Source organism: Carcharodon carcharias, chromosome 7 (genome assembly GCF_017639515.1).
Source record: "Carcharodon carcharias isolate sCarCar2 chromosome 7, sCarCar2.pri, whole genome shotgun sequence".
Lineage (NCBI taxonomy): Eukaryota > Metazoa > Chordata > Chondrichthyes > Lamniformes > Lamnidae > Carcharodon > Carcharodon carcharias.
The window spans coordinates 138,890,643-138,910,049 of record NC_054473.1 but is presented as its reverse complement, the minus strand read 5'-3'; the positions used below and the strand labels follow the sequence as shown (position 1 = coordinate 138,910,049).

General features: G+C 39.4%; 1 protein-coding gene across 9 annotated transcripts in view; it reads left to right on the top strand.

Moving 5' to 3' along the window:
* chd9 (chromodomain helicase DNA binding protein 9) overlaps positions 1-19,407 on the top strand; it is a 286,738-nt gene that overhangs the window by 189,406 nt on the left and 77,925 nt on the right. For all 9 annotated transcript variants that reach the window (XM_041192748.1, XM_041192754.1, XM_041192751.1 and 6 more), the window contains 8 exons: positions 1,477-1,532; positions 3,173-3,290; positions 6,581-6,667; positions 7,288-7,425; positions 8,244-8,365; positions 9,830-10,073; positions 17,983-18,159; positions 18,918-19,061. In XM_041192748.1, the coding sequence (XP_041048682.1) occupies positions 1,477-1,532; positions 3,173-3,290; positions 6,581-6,667; positions 7,288-7,425; positions 8,244-8,365; positions 9,830-10,073; positions 17,983-18,159; positions 18,918-19,061 (1,086 nt within the window). The remainder of the gene's footprint in view (positions 1-1,476; positions 1,533-3,172; positions 3,291-6,580; positions 6,668-7,287; positions 7,426-8,243; positions 8,366-9,829; positions 10,074-17,982; positions 18,160-18,917; positions 19,062-19,407) is intronic.

Below are 19,407 nucleotides of genomic sequence, written 5' to 3'. Positions count from 1 at the left end.
TTAATCTCAGCATGGGTCCTGAGGTCTATCCATGGTAGATACTGGGAAAGTTGGCACAGAGGCTATAAGGGCAAAGGGTGGTGGGTGGGGGGCATGGGTTGGCACTAAGTTGGCATGGGGCTATAAGGGGCCATGGACTGGGTGGAGGGGCAAAGGTTGGCATAGAGGATATGAGGGGCCATAGGGATGTATGCAGGGGCATGGATGGGGCATGGAACATGTGTGGATGTGGTGAGAGGTGAGTTATGGAGGGCTGTGTTTTGGATCATTCCTTTTTTCCACAGCTGGGATAAAGTGTTGGAGCACTGAGGTCTTTGACTAGCCCGCCTCTGCGCCTAGCAGCCCCTGTGGCTACCTCTGAACTCTCCCATAAAACCTGCACCCCCTGCACCCTGGAACGCAAATCCAATCTTCCAGGGTACTCTTTCAGGAGTCGGGTTCGCGGAGCCTCGAATTCCTCTGACTCTGCACACTTGACATGAAAGCAAAAATTCAGGCCAAAGACCCCGACGCAGAAGTTTATTACAGGGACTTACTGGTACGTTTTTTGTATATATTTCTGCGCTATAGAAAACATTGATCTTTCTCAAAACAGAGGTAGGTGCTCTTATAAAATTAACTCAGTTTAGGGCCTATACATTTCACTGTGTCTAGTGTATTTATCCATAGATCTGAGTGTAGAACTATTTCAGTTGGTTAATGCAACCTTGTTTAAGCTGCGTTATCATTAAATTAGTCAGTTGAGGTAAAGGAATTTAAGTTCAGTTATTAATTGTCTGTCTAACTCCTGTGTGGTTCGTGCTGAGTGTCATTATGTGATTGATGGAACTGACAGAGTGGCAGAACTTCGTACAGTTGTGCATAGTTGGTGTCTGTAGGAGAACTTGACAGGCAAGAATTTTTTGTTGGGCTGGTACAGTTGTCCAGTTTTTCTGAACTGATTGAGATAGATGCTGAAGAAAATGTTAGATAAAAGATTCACGGATGAGTTAATGTTATTAACACTGATCCAAATTTAGTCATACTAGGAGAGTTAGAAAACTGTTGAACCTTTTTATTTTGTAGTCAATAACTTTCTACTGCTCTTTACTTTTAATAATCCTGGTTCATAGCTTATTATCAATATTGCAATCTGGTAATGTTTATTCATCCACTATCCACAGACTTGGAGAATACAAGGGCTTGTGTCAAATACTTGAGCTAATATAACAAAGGTTTGTGTTCGACCACTGGGTAATACTATATTCCCAGACAATTGCATGGATCAAGTCCCACATAAGGAGCAAGAGCTCATTGGCTAGAGTAGCCCCTGTTGCTGAGCGTGTGAAATATATGGTGAAGCTGTAAAAACTAACAGTAGGACTTTCTTTCAGGATGACTTGATATTTGATATCTGATTTTTTTCCCAAAATGCCTCATATCTATTTATATTGTACATTTGACAAGTAATATTAATTGGATGGCTTCTTTGTTTAGGTAGCCATGGGACATATGGCTGATGTTGAAGAGTTCTTTGTTAAGTACAAAAACTAGTAAGTAAATTTACTTTTTCTTTAGAGAATTTGATCCTTTTTGGTGCTAAAGGCGATGAACATTTAATATTCTGCTTTGTTTTAATATGCAATTTTTTTATCACAAAACATAAATCTGTCACCTAATTAAAATCCAAGTATAAAATGGTGTACGTTTCTGTCTGATGGTTGCACAGAATTTTGTTACCAAATGCATTTTAGAAACTAAAAGGGCGTGTAGTGGTAGGGGGGGGCAGAGAAATGAGGTATATAATTATGTTGCAGAAAGTTAAATGGAGATTAGTGTTTCCCACTAGGAGGGGAAATTGAATTCCCAGGCATCCTGGGACCTTGTTGGATTATTTCTAGCAGCTGGCCATTGGAACAAAATTGTTGGACGCGTATGAGCAAGCTTCCAACCTGTTCTTTTAATTAAGTGTGAAAAGACTTAAGGAAGGGGAAAACAAATATAAGCGCAACAGACACATAAACAGTCTAGCACTGATTTAATAGTGTGAATAGCGATGGGAAATATCACGATGGTTTATTGTAGGCTTCTTCACTGTCTCCATGATAGCCAATGTTGAGATGAAGATGTCAAAATAGGCCACTTCAAATTTGCTCCATTGTTAAATCAGATGATGACATAATGATACAAATGTACTTCTGAAATAAAGATGTTAAATTCCAATTTGACTACTCCTGAACCAAGAATTCTCTGGAATTTGAGCTTTTTTAAAACCGATGCTAAGTTTCAACCTTGTAGATATTGCAACTGATGTTGATTTGCACTCCCTTAAGCAAGCTAAGTGCCATACTTAAATAAATATTAAAGTAGAAAAGAAGGATGCCTGGGAATTCTTTTTAGCACAGAGTTGTTATTATCTGGAATGCACTTCCTGAAAGGATAGTGAAAGTGGATTTAATAATAACTTTCAACAGGGAATTAGATAAAATTGCAGGCCGATGGGAAAGGGGACTAATTGAATAGGCTTTCAAAGAGCCAGCATTGTCATGATGGGTGAAATGGCATCTTCCAGTGCTGTATCATGCTATGGTTAATGGCTGCACATCTATAAATGCCATGGCTTTCAACTACCAATAATGAATGATGGGGCAGATCAGAAATCTTCATTTTGATGTTTGATCTTGTATGCATTTTCACCTTGGTAAAAATGGTTACTTAATTATAATATATTTTTCCACTGAAAGAGGTTTGTGTCAATAATATATATATCTATATATCTATATATATCTATATATATATATATATATGTTATACACATATTTAAGCAATTTGCGCAGGAAATCCCTACCACACCTTTTAAGCAAATCAGTGTGCCACCTACACCCAACTTGAGTTCAGCTGTGCATGCGGAAAATGAGAAATGTTTAATTTGCTGGGTAACTGGATTTGGCTCATTTGAAGTACAAAACTCTATATAAGCTGTGACTAATAGTTATAAAAGTACAATGATGCATTATTGTAGATTGCACTAAGAATTGATAATATATATATATTACATTTTATGGATTATTGCCTTGGCATTAATGCTCAGTTTAACACATCAGTGAAGCTAAACTGATACCAATGAACGAAGCAATAATAAGTGAAGTTAATTAAAAATTTATGGTATTGATTTTTAATGTCTCATTTCTAGCTCATATCTGCATTGTGAATGGGCCACAGAAGCACAGTTGATGAAAGACAAAAGGATACATCAGAAAGTGAACCGCTTCAAGATTAAACAGGCACAGAGAGGCCATTTCTTTGCAGCTGTAAGTTTTAAAGTGTTTGTGGACTTGAGTTTGTCTAGGGTATTATTGTTGAGAACAATAGCTGTCTTTTCGAGCTGCCACCACTCCATCTCATGCCCCAAATCCCCAGCTTAGTATGAGCACGGATACCACACTTGAAGCTCCAGTACATATTTTTTCCACCACAAATTTCTGTAACAGATGAGCCTACAAAAGCACCAAATAATATCTGTAACCTCAAATGTCGCTTGTGTACACCGAGGGTGTTGATGAGCCCGCTGACTTTCTCCAGTGTTCTATAATATGAGCCTGCTGTAGGTTTTCTGTGCCAGTGACTTCAAAGTGATATTGGCAGAGCATCACGGAGCTCGACAGAATGCTCCATCAGGGCTAGGCCATGCCTGTTTGGTAGCTGGCTGGCAAACTTCCCCATGATTACTAACTGTACTTCCAGATCTGTATCCAGAACCCTCTAGTGTTCTGTAAAACCTACTGCAAATCAGCCCTGTTGGGACTGACGGTCTCCAAAACAGAACTGCCTTCCATACCCAAGGTGAGGATGACTGCCTTTGATAGCAATGCAGCATTTGACCAAGTGTGGCATCAAGGCGTCCTAGCAAAGTTTGAAGTCAGCGGGAATTGGGGGAAATTCTCCACTGATCAGTCATGCCTAATACAAAGGGAGATTGTTGTGGTTTTTTCGATACCAATCATCTCAGCCCCAGGGCATCGCTGCCGGAGTTCCTAAGGGTAGTGTCCTCAGTTCGATAATCTTCATTACTGCACTATCATCAACAACAACATCTTTTATTTGTATAGTGCCGTTAATGTAATGAAACATTTCCAGGCACTTCATAGGAGCAATACAAGACAAAGTATGATGCTGAGCCGCATAAGGAGATATTGGATCAGATGCCAAAATGCTTGGTCAAAGAGCAATGTTTCGAAAAGTATCTTAAAGAGGAGGCATGTGAGATGGAGAGGCGTAGGGCGGAAATCCCAGAGCATAGGGCTGAGGGAACTGAAAAGCAAGGCCACCAATGATGGATCAATTGTGATTAGGCATACACAAGAAGCCAGAAATTGAGGAACACCATTATCTCCGGGGGTTGTGGGGTTGGGGAAGATTAGAGATAAAGAGGGGCAAGGCCACGGAGGGACTTGAAAACAAGGATGAGAGTTTTAACATCAAGACATTGCTTGACTTGGGAACCAATGTAGGTCTGCAAGCACAGGAGTGATAGGAGAACGGGGCTTGCTGCGAGTTATGACACCTTTCCTTCAATGTAAGTCCTCAAGTATTGAAGCAGTCCCTGTCTGAATGCAGTAAGGACTGAGCAGCATTCAGACTTGGGCTGTAATGGCAAGCAACATTTGAGACTCCACAACTGCCAGGCAATGACCACAAGAGAGAATCTAATAATCTCCTCTTGCTGTTCAACAGCATCACCATCACTGAATCCCCCACCATCAACACACTGAGGGTTGCTATTGACCAGAAACTTTACTGGGCCAGCCATATAAATACTGTGGCTACAAGAGCAGGCCAGAGGCTGGGAATTTTATGGCGACTAACTTGCCTCCTGACCATTAAAGCCTGTCCAACATCTACAAGGCACTGCTCAGGCAGTTGATGGAATACTTTCCACTTGCCTGGGTGAGTTCAATTTCCATAACACTCAAGAAGCTCGACACCATCCAGGAAAAAGCAGTCCATTTGATTGACACCCCATCCATCACCTTAAACATGAATTCCTTAGAATCATAGTCATTATGGCACAGAATGAGGCCATTCAGCCTGCCAAGTTCATGCCAATTCTCTTTAGAGCAACCCCGTCAGTTCCATCCCCCCCCCCTTCTATCCCTATAGCCCTGCAAGTTCATTTCCCTCGAGCGTCAGTCCAATTTTCTTTTGAAATCTTCAATCATCTCCACTTAAACCAATCCTTCCACCATTACCTATATACAAGATGCACTGAAGCAACTCACCAAGCTTCTGTCAACAGCATTTTTTGAATCTCCAACCTATGCCACCAGAAGTGTTAAGGCAGCCGACACACAGAAACACCACCACTGACAGATTCTCCTCCGAGCCACCATCCTGACTTGAAACTGTATCACCATTCAGTTGCTGTTGCTGGGACTTCTGGAACTCCCTTCCTAAAAGCGCTGTGGGTATACCTTCACCAGATGGACGGTAGCGGTTCAAGAAGGAGCTCACCACCACCTTCTCAAGGGCAAATATGAATGGGTAGCAAATGCTGGGAATGATGGCCTTGCCAATGCTGCTCATATCCCATGCATGAATAATTTAAAAGAAAAACAGATCAGCATCCCATTCTATTCACCTCAGGCACAGACAATCTATATGGCTCCTGGGAGTGAGATGCAGCTTGCCAATTTTTCTCACAAACTGGATGAAGACACTGAAACTAGCTCATTACTGCCACCTGCACAAAAATGAAAAAGGATCAGCTCAGAATGCCTCGCAGCTTATTCTTCAGCCACACAAGATAACAATTTCATCTGGCCCTGGCAAGTGAGTACTGGTGCAGCAATGGCTAGAAAGGCACCTTCTTGCATACAATGTACTTGTGCCCACCCTGGATGCTGCTTAACAATATGCTAGATGCCACTGAAGGGATGATTGCTGAACAATCGCTCTGGATTCAAGCCAATGCATACCTGGCCTATTGCCAGCAGAGCAAGAACTCCTGCTACTCTCAACAGATCTGGCTGCTGTTAGCAAGAAGAGACACCTCTATGTTGTGTCGCAATGCAACATACCCTGCATCGAATGTGGTCTAACCACATGTGGGACATAACCTGCTCAAAGCAAGTAATGTACAGGCTGTATGTGGAGCTGGAGAATCACCAGAAAATGTAGGCCCCTCCTTGAAGGCCATCTGGACATAACCCCAAGCTATATGTCAGGCTAGTCGCAGATCATCTGCTAATGAAACCTTTAATGCTGACAAGGATCTCAAACCTCCCTTTAAAATAAAACCCTTGGCATCCATTGACTAGGGATGGCCTTTTCACTGAGCACCCTTGCCTTAAGTATATAATTGTATATTACCATTTATGATTCTTTATTCAATTTAACTGCAGGCAGTTAACTATTATACAAGATGCACTCTGCAGGCAACCATGTCCCGAAAGCATGGAAGTCTCTGGGATAAAATAAAACTTGAACAAAAATCTAATTACCGTTCATAAATAAAATCACTTTGCATTTATAAAATATCTAAAGGCAAATGTACAGGATTTCCAGCTACTTATCATATTTTTCACTATAAAACTACTTTCAGATGGACGACGAGCCTTTTAATCCAGACTATGTTGAAGTGGACAGAATATTGGAATACTCATGTTGTGAGGACACTGATACTGGAGAGGTACCAGTGTATATTTTTCTTGTTTACTGTTTGAGGACTGTAATTTTAGAATGTGGAAAATCTTTTTACTAAGTGCTAGTTTCTCATTTTTCACTGGATATTTAAATCTATTTATAAGAGATAAGGAGAAAAAGCCCCTCCAGTTTTTATTATGTATTTTAAAATGGTCAAGAGATTTTAATTAATTATGAATGTTTGTTGACGATCACAAATTCATGTTTTACACTGATTTCAAATTCTTCCTTGCTGAAGCAGGAAGCTCATCTATACATTGCCAATGTAGAGCAAATGATCAATTTTTGCATATTACATGTGCCATTTTCATTTGAAAATAGTTCATATAGTACATATTAAGTTTATTTAAGAAGTGTGGACTTGGCATTACTGGTATGCAAAGTATAAGTTTGGATTTTGCCTCCAGTGGCAATATCTTGGGTATTGTAGTTACAAATCTATTCATCACAGTCAAAAATGGATTGATGCTGTTAAGAATGTGGTCACTTTTTGTAGTTAAAAGGACTTTCCTGTGAAGCTTCCCTCGGGCTTATAAAACTATTTTCATGAAGTGCGGATATATTTAACATTGTTTTTCAGTCAGCACATTATCTTTTTTTATACAGGCTGTTGTTTATTATTTGGTTAAATGGTGTTCATTGCCGTATGAGGATAGTACCTGGGAGCTTAGAGAAGATGTAGATCAAGGAAAGATTGAGGAGTTTGAACGACTGCAGCAAGCAAAGCCTTCCCTGAAGCGTATGGTAAGTGAACAGTCTGCAGCTATAATGCTGAATAGTTGGTGTTAAAAATATTCCAAGTGGAAACCTCTGCATAAACTTTATATTACTCAAATAATTTTCACTCTTTTTAAAAGGTTGGAAGTAAGTGCCAGCATGGGCTTAATAGTAACATTGTGGCCCCTGATTCAGAAGGTTGTGGGTTCAGTTTAGAAACTGGGGAGTGTGGTCAGTGTTCCTTGTTTTATGCTGTTACAAGAAGCATTAAACAGTCTAGAATTGCTGATTTTGTTCAGTAACATCTGGTTACCCAAATAAACCAGCTTCTTGATTTGTCATAGTCAACCTACAGTGTTCTTCAGTTCTACCTATCAAAAGGTCAGAGGAGTGCATGCTGGGGACATGTGAGTTTACTGAAACCAGTTTGTATGTCAAGTGAGATTGATTGTTAACAACTTTTGATTCACAGTATTGTGCAAGTAGATTGGGCAGTACGAATCAATTCTGGAGTGTAAGGGTTATGGGATGCTCTTACATGAGTGATTGATAACATTGAATTTGAGAAGGTATCTACAGGCCTTAAAACTGGTAGACAGCTCTAATGATCTAGAGCGTGCAGCATTTTTCTGCTGTACTGTTCCAAGTTTGGTGGCTTTGATCGGCCATTAGAAATGACCAAACTAACATTCTTTTAACAGAATTTAAGAGTGTAGGGTAAACTATTATTGTCAAGAAACAAGAGAGAAAAGGCAATATTTTATAGACCATATAAGAATATATTTCTCTTGTTACTCAATTATTTCTAACTTAATTTCTGCTTTATTTCACCTGTTTTATCAAAGGAACGACCTCCTGCCACTGCTTGGAAGAAGCTTGGGCAATCCAGGGAATACAAGATTGGTAACAAGCTCAGGGAGTACCAGTTGGAAGGTGTCAATTGGCTTCTTTTCAACTGGTATAACAGGTAAGATTGAAGTCCATAGAACATGCAGTTTTTATTTTAATAAACTCATTAAAATTGTAGATGACCCAGAACAAGGAAAAAAATTCCTCCACATGGATCCCAGTGGAAGCACTTGCCTGGCCATTTATATTTGAGGTGATCAAATACAATACAGGAATATTTATCATCGGTTGTTAAAACACTGTATTTGTAGTACTGTACAAATGAAAGAGCTTAATTGGGGAAATTCAGTTTTTGGGTTATGTGGTGCCACTTGTAATCATGGGTAAAAATGAATGTGTTTCATATTGGAGTGAGAGCTTTTACAATGTTGTAATGCTTTTCTTTCTAATGGAGGCTTTATACAGCTGCAGTTTCTCATAGGGATTCACAGTACTTTTGTCTTGTGTTGACTGCTGTTTATCACATTGATTTTCTACAATGTTTACAGTTTGCTATGTTGGTTTGCTCTCATCTTCCAGTTCCATGCAGAGATTTGCCATGTTCTGATATATCACAGGGTTTGATTGTTATTCACAGGACTAGAGGGCATGAGCACAAAATTAATAAATTGCAGAGTCCAGAGAAAACATCCATTCCACTGAACAGATGTTGTACATTAGAACCTTTTACTGTATTTGCACATTTACATTTGCATGAAATTTAAATTATCACATACAGTGCAAATGTCAATCAAAATGTGTTTTGCTTAAAAGTGCTGGCAGCCTCAATCTAAATAAAATAAACTTGGTCCTAATATTTTCCAATTCAAGGTATTACCTATTGTAGGCACTGAAGTTAAGGAGATGCATGATTATTTGGTTTATGAAACAAATCAAAGATTGGAAATCTGTGCAGGCATAGATAAATTTGAGCAGTATGGCTTTGGTCTTGTGGGAATCATGAAAATATTACCTGTAGAATATAACAAATCAGATTAATGGTTAGTCTTCAGTTTTAGATTGACTGCTTTCAGGATGCAGGGAGGAATGTTGCCTATTTTCCTCCTTGAAATAAAAACTCTGAATTCTTTAAAATTGGTTTAAGTAAGTGTAAGTAGGTCCATGATTATACAGATTCTAATTGGAATATTGGAAACGGCCTTAATAGTTTGAAATATTTTTGCCCAGTGCTTAACTTTTTCATATGTCATCACTTTAATTTCTCAGAAATCTGTAAACATTCATTGATTTTACTTAATTTGGGAAATTGTTTTAAAAAAGCTTTTCAGTTAATTAGTAACTTTTAAAATTTGAAAATAGCCCCACTTTCTATATTTCCCAAGTAATATCTATTAAGCAGAGTTTTGTTGCACATCCCAGCTCTAAATTTAATATCCAATGCCACCATAATCATTTTTGGTGAGCTAGTTGTGAGTTCACCAAGCTATAACTTAATTTTACTTATGGTTTTGTGATTTAAGCACACACAATGCTCTTTCATATGTAAGAACATGGTATAAAGGTAATCATTTCTTAATTCCAGGCAGAACTGCATTCTTGCTGATGAAATGGGTTTAGGCAAGACCATCCAGTCTATTACATTCCTTGACGAAATTTATCTGACTGGCATCCATGGCCCTTTTCTCATCATTGCGCCTTTGTCTACAATTGCAAACTGGGAGAGAGAATTTCGCACATGGACAGACCTGAACGTCATCGTTTATCATGGCAGTATGATCAGCAGACAGATGATTCAACAGTATGAAATGTACTTCCGGGACTCAGAGGTATGATCATTTCTTCAGCTGGACTCAGCTGCTTTTATACCATCTAGACAGTCAAGTATTCCACTTGACTTGGCTATCTTTACTTCATTTATTACCATTGGAATATTTTCAATGCCTTTGTAAAGGAATGACTTTTTTAATAAGCGTGTACTAAGCTAAGAACTCCAAAATAATTATTCATTTCTAACCTTTGGTGTCGAAATGAAGATGCTGCTGCAAGCTTACGTTCTGTAATTCAAGCATATTGATGAATCTAAGCATATTGATGAATCTAAGCTTAGTGACTTTGGGTTTTGGCTCTGTACTACCAACACTCCAATTTCCGATCAATCCAGATTGGTGCTACTTCTGTGTTGGAAGAACAGTTCATTCCTGTCACCATTTTGATTTAACCTGAATTTGTTGACTACATTAAGGTATTATCTTTAACCAGGAAAGTTGGTTCTGAGTTTTTCTCAAATAATACAGTGCAAAATGCACCATCAGAATTTGTTTTTTATCATGGTTACAAACCTAGAGAGACTTCTGATGCTGAACAGTCTAATCTGGTTCTTTTTATGGCACATAATGGCTCTTTGGCGACCTGTCTAAGTGTACCACTCTTCTGAACTTGTAATGCAGCCACACTGCTAGTTTCCGCTGAACTGGAAGCACAGGACATTCTGCAGCCTGTGCCTATGGATTGTAACCATGACAAAATGGCCACTGCACATCAGCAAAGTAAACCTATTAAGATGCCTTAAACATGATTCAGAGTTCATGTTTCGTCATAATGAAATCATCAAAGATGTCCTGACAGCCCTTATAGAACACAAGGCAGCCAGTGCAGCACTGCCCAGCATTAGTATGGTGGCTGGTGCTAAATCCAAGTGGAGAGCGATTCCTTTAAGTTCACTGGTCTTAGAAAATTTTCTAGTTTCAAACTGATCTGGCTGTTGGCTGCAGGAAGCCCAGGCTGTGGGAGTCAACAGCCGAAGATGAGTCTGAACATTGGTATTGTATTTAAAGAAGTTAAACAGAGCATGTATGTAATTAATGAATACTGTTGCTCCTTTATAACTGACAAAGCAGTGAAATGTTGTGACAGTTGTGAGCATCCTCATTAGCAAGTGTCTCTAATAATCATGCATTGTTATGAGGCTCTTTCCAGCTCAGTAAAGTAGAGACATTTTTAAAAAATAATATTGAGGATAAAACAAGGTTATTATGATTCAAGCATTAATAGAGATGTTGGTGTGCTTTTTATGCTATTGCACTGGGGTTGCGGGTCGGTTAGCTCAGTTGGCTGGACGGCTGGTTTGTGATGCAAAGTGACGCGAACAGCGTGGGTTCAATTGCCGTATCGGCTGAGGTCATCGTCTGAGGTGTGGTGACTCTTAGTTTAAACATACCACCAGTTGTCTCTCTCTCTAATGAGAGAGCAGCCTATGGTCCTCTGGGACAATGGCGACTTTCATTTCATTTGTGGAAGCAGGATTGATGAAAAAATAATGGCTCAAAAATTGCTGTGGTTGGTCAGTGCACGGTGCTGGCTGTTTATTAGACCTGCCCTTGTCTGTTCAATGGAGACAATATTTTGCCCTGCAAGTTGCTGTAAGGGAAAGATGGAAATGGCAAAGTGGCCTCTACGAGGCAGCTGGAACCTGAGTGAACAGGAGAATCAACTGTGTACCTCCTTAACCAATAAGATAAGAAACATGTGAGTAGAACATTAGACCTGAAGGATGGGGTCGGGTGTGTAGCCCAAATAAAGATTCTTTATACAAACGCAGAGTATAATGAACAAATTGAATGAATTTCAAGAGCAAATTCAACTTGAAGGATATGCCGTGGTAACTATTACTGAGATATGGCTGCAAGAACTAAATATGTCAGGTTATAAGGTCCACAGGAAGGATAGGGAAAATGGCAAAGTGGAGAAGTATCCTTGACGATTAAGGGAGGTAAGCAGGGAATGGAGACTTTATAGGTAGAATTGATAAATAAGACCATAAGACATAGGAGCAGAATCAGGCCATTCAGCCCATCAAGTCTGCTCTGCCCCTCAGTGAGGCCATGGCCGACCTGATAATCCTCAACTCCACTTTCCTGCCTTTTTCCCATAACCCTTGATTCCCTTACTGATTAAAAACCTTTCTAACTCAGCCTTGAATATACTTAACAACTCAGCCTCTACAGCCCTCTGCAGTAAAGAATTCCACAGATTCACTAGCCTTTGAGAGAAGAAATTCCTCCTCATCACTGTTTTAAATGAGTGACCTCTTACTCTGAGTTTATGCCCTCTGGCCCTAGACTCTCCCACAAGGGGAAACAAACTCTTAGCATTTACCCTATCAAGCCTCCTAAGAATCTTGCATGTTTCAATAAGTTTGCCTCTCATTCTTCTAAACTCCAATGAGTACAGTCCAACCTACTCAATCTCTCCTCATAAGAAAATCCCTCCATACCCGGGATCAACCTTGTAAACCTTCTCTGGACTGCTTCCGATGCGAGTATATCTTTCCTTAGATAAGGGGACTAAAACTGTTCCCAATATTCTAGGTGTAGTTTAAGTAGTGCCTTGTATAGTTTTAGCAGTACTTCCCTATTTTTATACCCCATTCCCTTTGAAATAAAGGCCAACATCCCATTTGCCTTCCCAATTACCTGCTGAACTTGTATGCTAGCTTTTTGGGATTCATGTACATGACTCCAAATCCCTATGTGCTGTAGATTTCTGCAGACTTTCTCCATTCAGCTCCTCTATTCTCTCTGCCAAAATGCATAACTTTATTTTTCCAAATTATATTCCATCTTCCAAGTTTTGCCCACTCACTTAACCTGCCGATATCCCTCTGTAGATTCTTTGTGTCACCCTCACCACTTGCCTTCCCACCTATTTTTTGTTATCCGCAAACTTAGTGATAGTACATTCACTGCTCTCATTTAAGTCATTACTATATATTATAAATAATTGTGCCCCCAGCACTGATCCCTGTGACACTCCACTAGTTACAGGTTGTCATTCTGAAAATGCCCCCCTTATCCCAACTCTCTGCCTTCTATTAATTAGCCAATCCTCTATCCATGCTAATATATTACCCCCAACATCACAGGCTCTTATCTTATTACGTAGCCTTATGTGAGGTATCTTATTAAGCGCCTTTTGGAAATCCAAATATATTATATCTACTGGTCCCCCTTTATCCATCCTGCTTGTTACCTCCTCAAAGAAATATAATTAATTTGTCAGGCATGATTTCCCCTTCATGAAGCCATGCTGACTCTGCTTGATTATATTATGCATTTCTAAATGCTCTGCTATTAGATCCTTTATAATAGACTCTAACATTTTCCCAATGATGGATGTTAAGTTAACTGGCCTATAGTTACCTGCTTAGGACAGGATTTATGACTGTAGTGTGAGTTGTTTATAGGTCCCTTGATAGCAGCTGTGAAGTGGTAGATTGCATAGTTGCAAAGAATTAGACAAGCATTTTGACAACAAGAGTAGTAAGCCTGAAGATTAGCAAGATTTTAAATTTCAGCAAAGAATGATCAAGAAATTGATAGAGGTAATAGGATATGAGAGTAAACTAGCAAGAGACTATAAAGCAGATTGTAAAAAAAAAACTGCTGTAGGATTGTAAAAAGGAACAGATTAGTGAGATTAATTGTGGATCCCTTAGAGGAAGAGACAGGTGAAATTATAATGAAGAATAAGGAAATAGTGGAGACATGAAACAAATACTTTACCAGCCTTCTGAGTAAAAGACACAGAAACATTCAGGAAAAAATGGAAAACCAAAGTTCTAGTAAAAATTAGGAAACTTATTGATATTCATATCAACAAAATAAAGTACTGGAGAAGTTAATGGGATTAGAAGCCTTGGACCTAAAGAAGTGAGTATAGAGACAGTGGAAGCATTGGTTTTGATCTTGCAGAATTCCCAACATTCTAGAACGTTTCCCTGTGGACTGGAAGGCAACGAGCGGAACCCTACTGTTCAAGACAGGATGGAGAGAAAATACAGAGAACTAATAGTTAGCCAGATATGACCAGTAGGGAAATGCTAGAATCTGTTATTTGAGATATTCGAGACAGAGCACTTAGAAAATCCTATGATTGGGCAGGTTTACAGAGATTTATGAACGGGAACTAATGTTTGACAAACGTGTTTTTTAAAGCTGTAATTAGTAGGGTGGAAGGGGGAACCAGCAGGTGTGGTATATTTGGATCTTTAAAAAGCAGTTGATAAGATACCGCTCAAAAGGCTATTACACAAATTAAGGGCTACTGCAGAGAGCTTTGACTGAGTATATCCAAGTCAAAAGTTGGCAGATTTTCAGATACCAGGGTAACCAAGCATTATGGAGAGAATGTGGGAAGGCTTAGCTCAGGTAGATCATCAGCCATGACCTCATTGAATGGCAGATCAGATACAAGGGGCTGTTCCTATTGATACTTCGCCCAAAGTTTTAGCTTCCTTTGGCTGAACTGTGTCAAATGATGAGATGTTCGTTGTAGATTTATGATCAAAATTGCATAAGTCTGCAAGTGAAACTGCAGCAGAGGATTCAAAACTTTAAAAGATTTCCTCTGGAACTGACCCATGCTGCTAGCTAACAATGGATGTGAATAGTGGAAAAGGTCCTACTGCCCATCAGTAACCTTTACCTTTGGAATCATAGAATGATTACACTACAGAAGGAAGTCATTTGACCTGTCTTGTTTGTGCTGGCCCTCTGTAGGAGCAATTCACCTTTTTTCCCTGCGGCCTTGCAATTTTTTCCTTTTCAGATAATGATCCAATTCTCTCATGAATGCCTTGATTGCACCTGCCTCCACCACACACTCAGGTAGTGCATTCCAGATCCTAATCACTCACTTTGTGAAAAAGTTTTCCTCGTTACTTTTGTTTCTTTTGCCAGTTGCCTTAAATCTGTGCCCTCTGGTACTTGATCCTTCCACCATTTGGAACAGTTTCTCCTTACCTACTCTGTCCAAACCCCTGATGATTTTCTATACCATACCTCTATCAAATTTCCTCTCAACCTTATCTTCACATCCCTACAACCATTCTCGTGAATCTTTTCTGCATCCTCTCTAATAACTTCACATCCTTCCTGTACTGTGGTGCCCAGAACTAAACGCAAGACTCCATTTGAGACTGAACCAGTGTTCAATACAACTTTAGCATAAGTTCCTTGTTTTGTACTTATTATTGTCACTATTATTAAAGCCTAGGTTGCTGTAAGCTTTGTTAACTGCTCTCTCAACCTGTACTGCCACCTTCAATGATTTATACACATACAAACCCAGGTCCCTCTGATTCTGCACCTCTTTAGATTTGTACCCTTAATTTAATATTCATCTTTCCATGTTCTTTCTACCAAAATGAATCACTTCACGCTTCTCTGCATTAAATTTCATCTGCCACTTGTCTGCCCATTTCACTAACCTGCCTATGTCCTTTTGAAGTTCTACACTATGCTCCTCACGGCTCTCAATGCTTCCAAGTTTTGTATCATCTACCAAATTTTGAAATTGTGCACTGTATACCAAGGTCTACATTATTAATATATATAAGGAAGCGCAGGGTTCCTAATAGCAACCCCTGGGAAACTCCAATATACGCCTTCTTCCAGTCTGAAAAAAGCTGTTTACCACTACTCGTTGTTTCTTGTCACTCAACCAATTTTGTATTTCTACTGTCCCTTTTAGTCCACACACATGAACATACAAATCAGGAGTAGGAGTCAACCATTCAGACGCTTGAGCCTGCCTGCCATTCAGTAAGATCATTGCTGATCTATCCAATTGTGGCCTCAACTCCACATTTCCGCCTACCCCCAATATCCTTAGATTCTTGATGACCAAGGGAGTCGGTCTATCTCTGACCCTGCCTCCACCTCTGGGTAAGAGCTCTAAAGATTCATGACCCTCTGAGAAAAAAAATTCTCATCTCAGTCTTAAATGGGGGGCCCCTTATTTTTAAACTGTGTTCCCTAGTTCTAGTCTCTTCCCCCACAAGGGGCAACCTCCTTTCAGCATCCACCTTGTCAAGTCCCCTCAGGATCTTATATATGTCTCAATAAGATCGCCTCTCGTTCTTCCAAACTCTAATCGACACAGGCCCAACCTGTTCAACGTTTCCTCACAAGGATATCCCCCCTACACTCCAGGTATCAGACGAGTGAACCTTCTCTGAACTGCTAATGCATTTATATCCTTTCTTAAATAGAGGCCAAAACGATACACAGTACTCTAGATGTGGCCTCACCAACATCCTGTAAAACTGTAGCAAAACATCATTACTTTTATATTCCATTCCCCTTGCAATAAACAACATTCCATTTGCTTTCCTTCCAAAAGCATTAACTTTGTTCACAAGTCTATTGTGTGGTACTTTATCAAATGCCTTTTGCAAATCCATGTACACCACATCAGCAGCATTGCCCTCATCAATCCTCTCTGTTACCTCATCAAAAAACTCAAGCAAACTAGTTAAACACTGTTTTCCCTTAACACATCCATGCTGGCTTTCCTCAATTAACCAGCATTTGCTAAGTAACTATTAATTTTGTCCCAAATCATTGTTTCTAAAAGCTTTCCCCACCACTGAGGTTAAACTGACTGACCTGTAGTTCCTAGGCTTATCTTTACACCCTTGTTCTAAAGAGGGTGCAATTCTCCAATCCTCTGGCACCACTTCCGAGTTTAAGGAAGCCCAGCCTGTCCAAAGTATCTTCATAAGACAACCCACTCATTCCAGGTATCAAATGTAAGCCTCCTCTGAACTGCTTCTAATGCATTTACATCCTTTGTTAAATAAGGAGACCAAAACTACACACAGTATTTGAGATGTGATCTCACCAATGTCCTGTACAACTGAAGCATAACGTCCTTACTTTTATGTTCAATTCCTCTTGTAATAAAGGACAGCATTCCATTAGCTTCCTTAATTACTTTTTGTACCTGCATACTAACTTTTTGTGACTCACGCACTAGAATACCTAGATCCTTTGCACCTTGGAATTCTGCAATTGTTTTTCCATTTAAGTAATACCCTGCTTTTTCATTCTTCCTGTCAATGTGATCAACTTTACATTTTCCCACATTCTACTCCATCTGCAAGATTCACTCAACCTATCTATATCCATCTGCAACCTCCTTGTGTTCCTTGACTGAAATAGAAATATTTGTACATTTTCATCCTGTTTCATGTGTCACAGTTCAGTAAATTAAAATTCAGCCTCTTTGATATGGCACCTTATCAAATGCCTTCTGGAAATCCAAGTACAGTACATCTATAGGCTCCCCTTTATCCACAGCACAAGTTATTTTTTCAAAGAACTCCAATAAATTGGATAAACATGATTTCCCTTTCACAAAACCATGCTGACCCTTCCCAATTACCTTGAGTTTTTCTAAGTGCCCAGGTTTAACCACCTTAATGATCAATTCTAGCACCTTCCCCATGACAGACGTCAGACTAACTGGCCTATAGTTTCCTGGTTTCTGCCTCCCTCCCTCCTTGAATAGAGGGGCTATATTTGCTACTTTCCAGTCTGATGGAACCTTTACAGAATCTAGTGAAGTTTGGAAAATTAAGTCCAATGCATCTTCTACTTCATTAGCCACCTCTTTTAAGACGCTAGGATGAAGTCCATCAGGACCCAGAGACTTGACAGCCCACAGCTGCAACAGTTTGCTCAATAAGGCTTCCCTGGTGATCTCTTGAGATTTATTCTTTTGGAGAGCTCACTATAGTGTAGTTTTATTACAATTGTTACGAGCTTTCCTCTGGAGGAAGAAACGTAAAATGATAGCTCAGGTTATTTAGTGAATCGAACTGCAGACTTTGTGTGGGAAACTTGTCTTTATGTCAAAGCAGGACATTGATCTCTGATTTTTGTTCATCTTTAGGGCCGGATCCTTCGGGGAACATACAGGTTCCATGCTATGATAACTACTTTTGAGATGATCCTGGGTGGCTGTCCGGAGCTGAATGTAATTGAGTGGCGATGTGTGATTATTGATGAGGCCCATAGACTGAAGAATAAAAATTGCAAACTGCTGGAGGGATTGAAAATCATGAATCTGGTATGTTACTCAAATTTGTTAAAGCTTGTAGTATGTTGCATAGTTGATGATGTGTAATTTTACAACAAAAACCCAACCAAAACAGTCTTTTGAGTCTGATCCTGGTGCAGCAGTTTTGGGCAACTTAGGTTTGCCGCTCTGATGCTTTACTCAGATTATTTTGTATTGTATTATTAATCTTAGTTATAAATAATTGTGTCTAATGAAGTGGTTAAGTGTAATTTTAAAAAGACGTTTAGTTTGTCTTGTAACTGGTACCGAAATTAAAATCCTCAATTAGAAGCTTCCATCCCTTGAGAATTGTTTGTCTAGAAGATGCTATTTGTCTATATAATGGTTTGCACTCCCAAAAGGAACAAAAATAAATATTTTTATTAAACTGCCAATGCTGTCACTGCATGCTTCTTTTATTGATTGGCCCCAACTAGCCCAACTGATTCATTCATTTGTACTGCATTATCAAAATGGCAGAATAGAGACTTTTAAAAAAAATCTTGCCTTTTTAACAAAATAGCCAAACTGCTTCAGCCAGGGCCATAGTAGTGAAACCAGCATGGCAAGGTGAACCGTACGATTGATATTGGAGGAGGTGACTCTGAGCAACCTTGTCCTTTCTCTGCCCTGGGGAAGGGTTGTAGAGATGTGAGGCTCCAACTAGAGGAAAGAACATGGGGAAGGGAAGAAGCTGAATTTTAACTTATTGAACTATGACTCGTGAAACAGGATGAAAATGTACAAATATTTCTATTTCAATCAAGGAACACAAGGTGCTGCTTACAGGAACTCCTCTGCAGAACACCGTGGAGGAATTGTTCAGTTTGCTTCACTTCTTGGAACCCTTACGTTTTTCGTCAGAAACCACATTCATGCAGGAATTTGGAGACCTAAAGAGTGAAGCACAGGTATTTGAAACAATACATCCAATAATTCTCGTGTTGATTAAGGGCAGTAGGCCAGATCAGTTAATTTTTGATGGTATGATAGCATTGCAATCAAAAATAAAGCCAGTCATAAGTTCGTGTGGGCCATTGCAGGAGCCTGTTCAATGTCAACAAACTTCACTAATTTGCTCTGATGAAAGGTTATTGAACTGAAATGTTAACTGTTTCTCTCTTCACAGAAACTGCCTGACCTGCTGAGTATATGGGGCATTTTTCCTCTTTTTATTTCAGATTTTCAGCATTCCCACAATATTTTGCCTTTGTTTCATGAATTGTTATTTGTTTTCATTTAATTATGTATTATTGT